Below are 11,614 nucleotides of genomic sequence, written 5' to 3'. Positions count from 1 at the left end.
GATGTTTTCATGAGGACTTGTGAGGTAAATGTGGCTTAAAATACGAGTAATAAGAAGTTTTAAGATAGAGACTAGACAAATGCACTTGATAAAAGTTGAGTTTTTGCAGTGTAATGTATTTTACTGTTAAAAGATAACTTTATCTCTGTTGAGATTACCATTTAAAAGTTAAACTTCATTATGAAAGGACATTAAATTAAGCAGTTATCTGGATATACTCTTTTTTTTTTCTCTTTGTGTAAAATACACTTGGTAAGTTTCAGGTGCATCTTGTTTCAGGATGAAGACACTTATCTGCTGCCTCACTGTCCTTCACTGGGATGCCTCATGTCCACTATTTGATGTCCGTAGTCCAGTGGTTCTCAACCTCTGGGTCGGGACTCAAAAGTGGATTGAGGAACCTTTTCCAGTGGGCCATGAATATGTGCCTGGAATTTTTTTTTTGCAGTCAAAAAGTCTGAATTGATTTTTAATTGTTTTGATTCGTTCCTTTGTTCTGTCATGTGTTTTGTTCCGCCTGAGGTCCAAACTGCACAATTTTATATTAAATAATCTGATTGGTTGAAAAATATCAGAAATGTGTGTCGTGATTTTTCATTTAGGAGTTAGTGGTGGGTCACTGCCTGTGTCGCCAACCCCCTCAGGGTCATCTAAAACATAGCAGTTGATCAGTATTCCCTGAGGTGCTGTGCGATGACATTAAAGGCAGGGTTAGTCATTTTCTCCTGATCCACTTTTTCAGATTTTGTTTGAAGTTGTCTTTAGGTCCTGACAGAAGTTAATAACTCATGTTCTCTGAAAAAGGAACAAAGAAAATCCGTCATCTGTATCAGTTCATCTGTAAGCCTGTAAAAGCTTTGACCAATGTCTGCCACGAGGCGCCAATCTGATGAACCAATCAGACGCCTCCCTGTCTCCCTGCTCGTTATCTACCACTCAAAGCTCGTCACCGATGACTTTAGGAGTTTATACTGTGAGTTTACGTACCGCTACATGAGACATGAGACGACGTAGTTTCTACACAATCCAAGAGATGAGCTGAGGTCCGCTTGTGGAACAACGGCACTCGTGCATGTAAGTGAGGGGGCGTGGCTTTAGAGGGAGCACAGAGGGGGGAGGGGGTGCAGACGTAGCACTGAGGGAATGCTACTTTCAAAATCATGCTAGTTTTAGAAAATGACCAACCCTGCTTTTTAAGGATCACATTACAGCAATGAATGATTTGATATCATTATTTTTCTTTAGGTCAACTAAACAAGCCGAGTACTGTAAGTGTTACCTGATAATATTCCTCTTTATGTACTTCTGAGGCTCAACATTTTTTTCTTAGCTTACAATCTTCTCTTAAAGAAAAGGAAACCAAACCAAACATGTAAATAACATTTTTCTTTCTTCCAAAAAATGAATTAGCCATTAGACATACAATACAATTACATAGATACATATTTCCAATACCGCACATTCAATCTGCCAAAAAAGTAATGATTACAAAGCCAACAAAGATGCTGCCATATATATATATATATATATAGAGAGAGAGAGAGAGCGAGAGAGAGAGAGCGAGAGAGAGATGTATGTACAATGATTATAGCATTCATAATTGCACTATGCCTCAAAAAAATGTAAATTACAGGCTTGTGTTCTTGGAAATAGTTAGAAAAAAAATACTTTAAGTGAGAGTTTTAAATCAGAGACGAGAAGGGCTCACTTTGGTACACACTGAATGTCAACACTTTGCCCTTAAAGGTAATTAGTTTGAGTTATTCTCCAATAAATCAAGACGGCCAGGCTGTGATTGGACACTGCAGCAAAGCCTGACGTTGTGATTGGAGGAGGATACTGTTTACTTTGTTAAATACGTCTTAAACTGCGGGAATAACTCGGTCAACACTTTTCATTGGAGTTGTAAACAGCGTCTGTCGTTTTTGGCATTGGCAATAAATACACACGTTACCATCTTTAAAAAAAGTGTTAATGTGGCACAGTTGAACAAAACATTGTCTCATAAATTATAACCTCTTCTACTCCCTCCAGTCTGTGAGACGCCCACAGCTCCATCAGGGTTTACGTGACCAAGCCCAGATCTGCATGTGCATCCTCGGGTTGTCCCAATACCAGAATTTTTAAACATCGAGACGAAGTCAGAATCAAACCATATATCGATACCCGTTTGGATACCATGGCAACGAAAAATAGAGGCTTCCAGAGGCATCCAGTATTAGGCGGTTTCTTGATTACAATCACCAAAACTTGAAAGCTACACCGTCTTATAAATTGCACAAAAACATCAGATGAGTTTCTGTGCCGGAAAAATGTTTGCAATTTAGACCTTAAACCGCCTCTGCTTTTTGTTTGTAAGAGACATTCATGTATCATTGAGGCCAAAAGGACTACGGGGGAAGTAGAAGTATTTGCTGACCTGTGAATTCCATCTTGTTCTCGGCAGCTTTTGGTTAAAGTTTGACTGAAGGTGTGGAGGTTTTTCTTAAGTTTGTTTACTTTTTGCTAGTATTGGTCATTAAAAAAATTGATAGTTTTATTTTGAAATACGTGTTATCAAAAAAAGTGTCAAAAAAATATCTGAGTAGTGGACATTTTGACAGCCTTACATCTCTCTGAGCTCAAAGCATTTTAAAGCCGGGTTCTCTCAAACTTGTTCACTTTATGTTTACGTTAATGCTGCAGAACTGTCATGTGTCTGTCACTCAAAACATGACAAACAAAGGCCGGGCGTAATGTACTTTCATGGTGAGACATGCTCAGCTCATCGCATGGTACCAAAGTCAATGCAATGCAATACGAAAGATGGAAGTCAATTGATACCAAATCAAGGTGAAAATCTCAGTTTACGCCTGTTCTAAAGGGCCTTTCTGTCACAAAGAGACTTTTTTTTCATGTGTATAAAAAGGCAGAGAGGGGGAGCACATTGCATTCGTTACATTTCTCTCCACACCATAACCTCGAGTGAACAAAGTCGTTTTCTTTTTGTCAAAAAATGTCAACAAAAAAAATGCAAAACCTCACAATGCGCAAAGCCTTAGAAATGAGGATTGTTGACGCACATGTTCAACAGCAAAGTCCTCCAAAATATCTGCCTCGCCTCCTTAACATTTCATCTCCTTAAATAGCAATATACAACTTTTTTTTTGTGAACCCCTTGGGGACCAAAAATTTGCAAATAAATTAATATTCTGCAACCGCTACGTTTTTTTTTTCTTCTCTGATTTGATCTCATATGAGTGTGTGTGTGTGTGTGTGTTCTTTCTCTTCACAGATAGTGTCAGTCAGTGTGTGTGGCTCCGCTCTACACCAGGTTGTACTCCTTTAAGTTGAGCTGCAGGATGGTGTCTTTGACGGCGGCAAAGACGAAGCGAATGTTCTCCGTGTCGGTGGCGCAGGTGAAGTGAGAGTAGATGATCTTATCGCTGTCGGGATTCAGGTCCACAAACATCTTGAGGATAAACTCTCGTCCCGCCTGAGCATCCCTCTGAGGACCTGCAGGGGAGGGAGGATGAATCAGAATCAGGATTAGGATTAATACCAAGCAGGATTCTGGGTAGAAGCATCACATGGCAACATTAAAGTTTAATATTATACATGGTCCCTTTACTAATAAAATACATTTAATACAAAGAAATGTCTTCATGTTTCAGTGGAAAAACAATCACACAAATATGAAATAACAAAGTAAAAAGCTATGAAACAGCAGTCCTAGTGGTTAGGTTGTGCCCAAATACGGGGGCTAAAGTCCTGCAAGTGTGTGACCTGGTCTTCCAGTCCGACCTGCTGCTCCTCCACTAACAGTTGATCTTAAAAATGTTTTAATATAAACAGAAAAGATGCAAAAGAAGAGATGTTGAGTTGTGCAGTTATGTGCATGATGACATTTATGCAAATATCAAAATTATGCCCCTTTCAAAAATTAACTCCTGACAATATCTAGAATATCGAGAAATTTCCGGACAGCCTGCCCATGACATTTTTCTTCATGACATACCAAGATACGAACAAGTCATCAATATAAGGCTATAAGACTTTAAAGAGGACTTATTCTCCCCCTCCTCCACCTTTTCAAACAGTCCCCCTGTGGTCTAAATGAAACATCTGTGCTGTGCTTTGGTCAAAATATAACATGAATCAAGCACCAGAGGAGGTTTGTGACCCTGTATAAACCAGCTCTCTCAGAACGCTCCGTTTTGGTGTGTGTGTCTCTTTAAATGCAATGAGCCCCCCTGAGCTTTCCTGGTAGACATCACTCCTCTGTAGAGAGAATAAAAATGGCGGACCTGAGCAAAAGTTTTTCTAGGCTGGAGGTGGAGTCCATGGGTGGAGATACCAGGGGAGGGGAGGGGATTTTTTTTTTTTACCAGAATCCCACTGTGACATCACAAGGAGAGCACATTTGAAATGGAGCATTTGTCTCTGTGTTGTAAGACTTATGCAGACCACAAACAAAGGACTGGATGGGTTTATTTCACATTTTGTGGGTCTGTAGACACTCAGGTTACCCAAATATGTTCAAATACACCGTACAAGTGGATTTCTCATGATATGTCCCCTTTAAAGAAAGTGTTCATCTGGCTGAATCAGGTACGTTTTTGTATCTGTAAGAGTTGTTTCTGTTTCTCACCATCGTACTCTGGAAAGTAGTCGACCAGATGAGAGTACATGATCTTCTCCTCCAGCAGGTCCTTCTTGTTGAGGAACAGAATGACGGAGGAGTTTTGGAACCAGGGGTACGTGATTATTGTCCTAAACAGAGCTTTACTCTCCTCCATCCGGTTCTGCAGAGAGGGAGTGGAGAGAGAGAGAGAGAGAGAGAGAAAGAGAGAAAGAGAGAAAGAGAGAGAGAGAGGGGGGGTGTTAACCACTTAATTAAACTGCAGTCTTTTACACTCATTAATTACAGATTTTAATAAAGGCTTTACCACAGCAGAGGGGTGAGCAGTAAAGATGACAGAGAGGGAGAGAGAGAGAGGGGCGGCCATGTTGCCTTCAAGACTTTCATTTCTCCACTTGCACTCCATTCAGAGTTTAATTAAACAGAGCAAACACTCTGAAAGAAAACCCTAAAGCCCTTTTTACACATGCACCCCTGAAAATTTCCAGAAAAAAATACGGGACAGCCTGCAACCTAAATCTTTCTGAAGCCCTTTTCATACATGCACAACACTCCTGAAGGCGCTTCAGTTGCTCCTGCACACATGTGAGAACGTCCCCGCGCTGTGCTATGATGACAGACTGGAAAAGGACATACTGGGGAGCAACAAGAGGAGTAAGAAGGCGTTCAAAGATCAAACTAGTTTCCCACCATTTGAAAGATAGAAACATCATCACCCTACGCCAACTTGTTCCAATGAATTTTCCTGAATATTGCCTGGGTTGGGGGGGGGGGGGGGGGGGGGGCCTTGACGACTTTCAAGGACAAACTTAAGTTTCCAACAGTGAGTGCTGTAAGATGGGGCCCTCTAAGGGGGTATCCTACTGTCATTGCAAATTTTGCACAATTTGAGCCTACTGCTGCAGTTAAAGGTTTGTGAGCCCTGGGGGAGCTGGTGGGGCAGTGGTTAGTGCGTGCGCCCCATGTACGAAACCCCCTATTCCTCTAAGTGGGCAGCCCAGGTTCAAATCCGATGTGTGACCACCATCCCGCATGTCATTCCCTGCTCTCTCTCCCTGAATTCCGACTCTAGCCACTGTCCTATCCCTCCAATAAAAGGCCCAAAAAGCCCAAAAATAAATATATTTTTTAAAAACAGTTTGTAAGCCCTCTGTTGCCCCCTACTGGCCTGGGGCCCAAAGCAGTTGCGTTGCCTGTTGACAAACAGCACCTCTTTTTTAGGACATTTCCCCAGGGGGTTGGGCTGGGGCTCACCTGGTGAATGTTTTTCAGGAGTTTTGTGCCTGTGTGAAGAGAGGCCTTTAGACATTGTGTGTGTGCTGCAGAGTAACAGAACATCTCCTGTACTTTATAAAATCTAATCTCATGAAGTCAGGACACAGCAGACATGCAGCTGCTTTGTATTCTCCTCTGAGGCTTGCAGGCTTGCAGTCGCAGCAGAAGGAAAACACATGTACAAATAACAACAGATGACACATACACATATGAAGACACACCTGCTCATTTAAAGACTTTAACAAACGGACACATCCTCTCAAGATGGAGCTGTGCCCTGAGGTCGAATTCAAAACAGCTGGCTGATCATTTACAAATGCTTTCCAATGGAAAAGAAGGTGGAGCGCGGCCAAGCAGGAGAAGAATCTGATTTCCATCGATTTAAATAAGGATTGAAGCTTCATCTCCGCACATCCACGTTGACTTAATAATACATTGTTTTGGAAAGTGTAAAATATAAACATCAGGAAAACATGATTATCATTCTGTTTTGTTAAACAGAAAATTTACCAGATGTTGCTTGTCAGAAGTGTGTAATGATGATTTACCTCGTTGTCTGATTCCACCAGCACTTGGTCGTACTCGCTGAGCGCCACCAGGAACATGATGGACGTGACGTTCTCAAAGCAGTGGATCCACTTCCTCCTCTCTGACCTCTGACCTCCAACGTCCACCATCCTGTCACGGCAGCATCAGGGAGAGAGGAAACGGTCAGTGTGAGCTCTGATGATGTTTACGTCACACATTTGTTAAATTCAGCTGTATGAAAGCAGAACTTATCCTGTGACTGTGCCTTCTTTGTTTTCCATAACTTCACCTAAATAAAAGTAAAAATGAGGAAAACACCATAACCTCATTTATTGATTTATTGTCCTTGTGCAATCTTCAGTCTTGGTCTCCAGGCCGGTCTCAAGACCACTTTTTGAAGGTCTCGGTCTTGACTCAGAATCGAAGGCATTTTTACTCGGCCTTGACTTTTCTGTTATAATTGTGGTCTTGGTCTTGTCTCGGTCTTGCCCTGCCTTTGTCTTGGTCTTGGTCTTGGTCTTGGTCTTGGTCTTGGTCTTGGTCTTGTCTCGGTCTCACCCTGCCTTGGTTTTGGTCTTGGTCTTGACTTGGTCTCGACCCCTAAATGTCTTGGTCTTGTCTCGGTCTCACCCTGCCTTGGTCTTGGTCTGGGTCTTGTCTCAGTCTCAGAGTACTCTGGTCTCTGGTATGTCTTGGTCTTGGTCTTGGTCTCAGAGTACTCTGGTCTCTGGTATGTCTTGGTCTTGGTCTTGGTCTTGGTCTTGGTCTCGGTCTCGGTCTCAGAGAACTCTGGTCTCTGGTATGTCTTGGTCTTGGTCTTGTCTCGGTCTCAGAGCACTCTGGTCTCTGGTATGTCTTGGTCTTGGTCTTGGTCTTGGTCTCGGTCTCAGAGAACTCTGGTCTCTGGTATGTCTTGGTCTTGGTCTTGGTCTTGTCTCGGTCTCAGAGAACTCTGGTCTCTGGTATGTCTTGGTCTTGGTCTTGGTCTTGTCTCGGTCTCAGAGCACTCTGGTCTCTGGTATGTCTTGGTCTTGGTCTTGGTCTCGGTCTCGGTCTCAGAGCACTCTGGTCTCTGCATGTCTTGGTCTTGACTACAACACTACTCCCTTGAATATGTTTCCTGATTCCGTACACATTTCCTCACTCACCTGAAGATGACACTCTGCAGGTCAAACGGGTACTCGATGATGCCCGTCGTGGGGACTCGGACCCTCAGCACGTCCTGCTGGGTGGGGAGGTACCCTGGCTTTGCGATCCGGTCCAATGCGTTCAGATAGCTACAGATGCAGACAGAGGTCATGAGGAAATGTATCCCACCTGAAACACACTTTTAAATCTGTGTTATCATCCCCTCTACTCACTATTTGGTGGAGTCTGACAGTTGGTATTCCCTCCGTCGGTCGTAGGACTCCTGGATGCCCGGGTCGTTCCATAAACTCTTGATTGCGTCTACATAAGGGTTGTCGAGCATGTTGACTTTTTCTACGTCCACCTCCCTCACAATGTTGGCGTTGCCCTGAGGGGGAAAGAGACGAGAGAGGAAAAAGTGTTACTCCACTTCCTAAAAAAACTTCCTGAAACGTTACGCAGTCCGTATCATAACTGGTTCGTTTTCTCACTCTCATATTCTATATCAAGAAAATGTCTTTACACCCCGAGGCTCAGCGTGGACCTAATATCTAAATCCCACTGGGTCTATTCAGGGGAAAGTTCTTCCGTCCTAGATTCCCGTTAAAACTCTCCTGAGTCCCGTGATAAAAGATCAGTACGTGCCTGTCTGAGCATTCACCCTGCATTTACATTTTGTAATGTATACTTCAGATCAGCACTGCACATTTATCATGAATCAGTAACATATGATTACGGCCTGTCTCAAAATTGTATAAATTACTGTCACACTTTTTTTTCCCATTGTAGAACACCAACACCAGCACAAAGGGAGACAGATCTGTGTTTGCACAAAGCCTATGAAGTTAGTTAAAAAAAGAGGCTAAAGATACTTATGTAGGCTATGATAAGGTTCCTCATTTTAGCAGAGGAGGTCGGCTTATTTTCTGATATTACTTTTCAAAATAAAACATCTAACCTTAGACTATAATTACAACTTAATTCTCTGAAAATTACGACTTAATTGAAATTATAATTTGGCTGTGTTGCTTTGTCCAGTAAAACTTGCGGGTTAAAAAGGAATAAGATGCAACATTGATAAAGGTCCAGCGGAGTATTAGGGCCATGTTAAAGAAGCAAAAGATTTCAAGATTAAAGTCACACATTTATGTCTTTCAAAATGTGTGAGGCACAAAGTTATCCATGTGACGATTCTGTAGAGGTCGTTCATATATCACCTCACATAGGTTTTTGAATTGTCCTGATTTTGGTGAGGTTTTGAGATAAGCCCTCATGGGTTTCTACCTCACCTGCACATGTGATTTATTTTTTATTTGTTTTATTTTTCTGTTTGACTTCTTTCAAAAAATGTGCAAATAAACTAAACTAAACTAAACTAGGTTAAAGAAAATTAACCATAATGTTCCAGGTTTCTGCTGGTATGGATGCTGGCGCTCCTATGCATTATTTTTAGCACTGGATTATTGTGAAAGATTATTTTTGGGGTTTTTATGTCTTTATTGGAAAGAACGGCTTGAGAGAGAGTGGAAATGTTGGGAGAGAGAGTGGAGTTGGTTTCAGCAGGACCAGGATATGAATTAGGACTGGGCGATATACCAAGTTTCTGAGATACATCGATATATTTTCAAATGAGATATACAGTCGGGTGAAAAAATATATTTTATATTGATATAGTTTATGGTGCATCTAGAGCGGTCAGTTCACCTCTCTCCCTCTCTCTGAGCAGAACTCAACACCTGCATAACAAAATACACAGCTGTGTAAAGGATGATTTCTTTATATTTTATTTTATTTAAAGGAGTCTTCATAAAATACGGGATCTCATTAGATATTTTAGTGTATGTGTGAGTAAAGATCTCTGACCATAGCTGCTTTTGTTGTTTTGGTTGAGTTGACGGGTTCAAAAACAACCAAATAGCAAAAAGAAAACATTTCCATGGCCTAAATGCAAATGCTATCGAGATGTTTACAGTCATGTGAAGAGAGCAACAGTCAACATGTTTAACAGGTTTCATTTTTACTTCCTGTATGATGTCACAGAAAAACCATGTCAAAAGTATTACTGTTCCCTTTTTAACCTCATCCTGGTGCGGACCAAAATATGGAATGTGTGTGAGAAGCATGTCTCTAAAATAACAGAGTGTAAACCAGAATTCCCCCTTAGGGATTAATAAAGTATTAAAAAAAAAAAAAAAAAAAAAAAAAAAAAGACTTTGGGGTTTGCTCCACTTTATCCTGACTGAATGTTTCTGGATTGACTTCACCAAAGTAGCAGGATTGATGGAGGCAACTACAAACTCAAATTTTGAAAAAGAGAAAATGCTTAACGTGACTTTTTCATTTTTACTCAGAATATAACTCACTTCCATTGTTCTCAAAGTGAGTAACATGGCCGTTTGCTCGGCTGAAACAGCACATTCAGTTTCGTTCTTCATGAGCATGGAGGGAAGCGAAAGCAAACACAGAGAAGAACCTTTAACCACGACAACAGCACGCCAACAGCACCTGCTAAAAGTTTAAACAAACAAGCTGTGGGTCCATTTGACATCTAATGGTTTCTTCTCAGGTGTTTTCTAATGCACAGGTGTTTGCGATTTGGCTCAGCTCTTTGCCTGGTATGTGGTGTCCCGACATTCTTTCTGCATATTTCTGCCAGCCTGAGAATGTGCTTGGCCGGATGTCACGGGAGATAACACATTAACTGATAACTGGAAGTATGCACATGATCAGTTGTGATTACCTCGTTTTACCTTAAACCCTACTTTGAAAACGAAAACGCCATGACTCTCCCCAATCACTCACAGTGAATTTTGCTCAACATGATCTGCTGCGTTCACACATCTGTTCACATGGACTTCTTCATGAAATGTTACCAGTGGGCTGGCGGGGAATAAATACAAATAAAGTCTGGGTGCAAGATCTGGCTTTTTGCCTTCACTCATGCAGCTCACCCTGAACATTTTGAGCAGGTGTGAAACAGCTCTGAAACTGGCCATAATGCTGCCTCAGACCAATCAAATTGGAGGGGACTAATCACCAGCTAAAGTGAGAAAAGCGGCAGATATCAAATTTAAGAAAACGCTTACTCATCAGAGACCTCTGTTGAGTATTTACAAATGTGGATTTGTGTTTAAATATGCACAAAAACACTCAAGAAAACACAAATGCACACAGGGTGAGATGGAGTGTTGGAGGAAGTGTCAAAAAAAAAGACAGGAAATGATTATGAACAGCTGTTTCTAATAAGATAGACAGCGTCCTAAAAATAAACTTAAGTTTGGTCTTTCTTCTCAGACTGTCTCAGACGTCTTTCTCTCAGGTTTTTATTTAAAGATTTTTAGAAAAGCTGGAGTGATGCGATGTCTTTTACCTTGTTGTGCTCATATTTGTAGGGGATCCTGAGCGTCTCCATGGCTCGGATCATCGACTGCATGGCTGTGAAGATGTTCTGATAGACCAGTTTCGTGAATCCTCTTTTGTCCTCGTCGGAGTACCCGGTGCCGTGAATAATCCTCATCTGTTTGATGAATGTGCTCTTCCCACTTTCTCCAGTGCCTGAGATATTAGACAGAGACAGAGGACAAATGAACAGAGGGTCTGCAGACAACACATTTCAAACCCTGTGTCAGCATCTGTGCTTAAAAAAGGGACAATTGTTCATTTTGGATTTTCCTGGATCTCTTTGGGTGAAAAAGGAAATTAGACATCATAAAAAAGTGGTAATATTATTTATAAAGGGAGCGGTTATACACACATCATGTAGGCGCAGGGGCGTCACAAATGCAGCAAGAGAAAGGAGACTAGTCAGCACGCTTACTAAAAAATCCTGCAGTTCCACAAGTGTCCACTAGAGGCTGGCTGCAGAAGCCCCAGAAGTCACATACACACCCATTTAAAAATGCCCGTTTCTACAACAGAAACTAACATGTTTACAGCCTGGTTCAAAAAAACTAAATTGTTCTGAATATCTCATGTCTCGATCTGTTTTGATTTTAAAGAAGGATAAGAGTTATTCATGATAAGGCGAGTAGCTGATCTGACTGATTGATGGGTTCTGTGTAG

At 41.5% G+C, this 11,614-nt stretch overlaps 1 protein-coding gene across 1 annotated transcript in view; it reads right to left on the bottom strand.

Annotated features, from left to right (window-relative positions):
- Window positions 1–1,371: 1,371 nt before the first annotated feature.
- LOC110001032 (guanine nucleotide-binding protein G(q) subunit alpha) overlaps window positions 1,372–11,614 on the bottom strand; it is a 29,266-nt gene continuing 19,023 nt past the window's right edge. The window contains exons 2-7 of the mRNA XM_020656447.3: window positions 10,923–11,107; window positions 7,786–7,940; window positions 7,573–7,701; window positions 6,445–6,574; window positions 4,631–4,784; window positions 1,372–3,495 (exon numbers count right to left, since the gene is read on the bottom strand). Of these exons, the coding sequence (XP_020512103.1) occupies window positions 3,305–3,495; window positions 4,631–4,784; window positions 6,445–6,574; window positions 7,573–7,701; window positions 7,786–7,940; window positions 10,923–11,107 (944 nt within the window). The 3' untranslated portion in view covers window positions 1,372–3,304. The remainder of the gene's footprint in view (window positions 3,496–4,630; window positions 4,785–6,444; window positions 6,575–7,572; window positions 7,702–7,785; window positions 7,941–10,922; window positions 11,108–11,614) is intronic.

The sequence above is a fragment of the Labrus bergylta genome, chromosome 2 (genome assembly GCF_963930695.1).
Source record: "Labrus bergylta chromosome 2, fLabBer1.1, whole genome shotgun sequence".
Lineage (NCBI taxonomy): Eukaryota > Metazoa > Chordata > Actinopteri > Labriformes > Labridae > Labrus > Labrus bergylta.
Note: the sequence above shows the minus strand (reverse complement) of the source record. Positions and strands in the feature narration are given on the sequence as shown.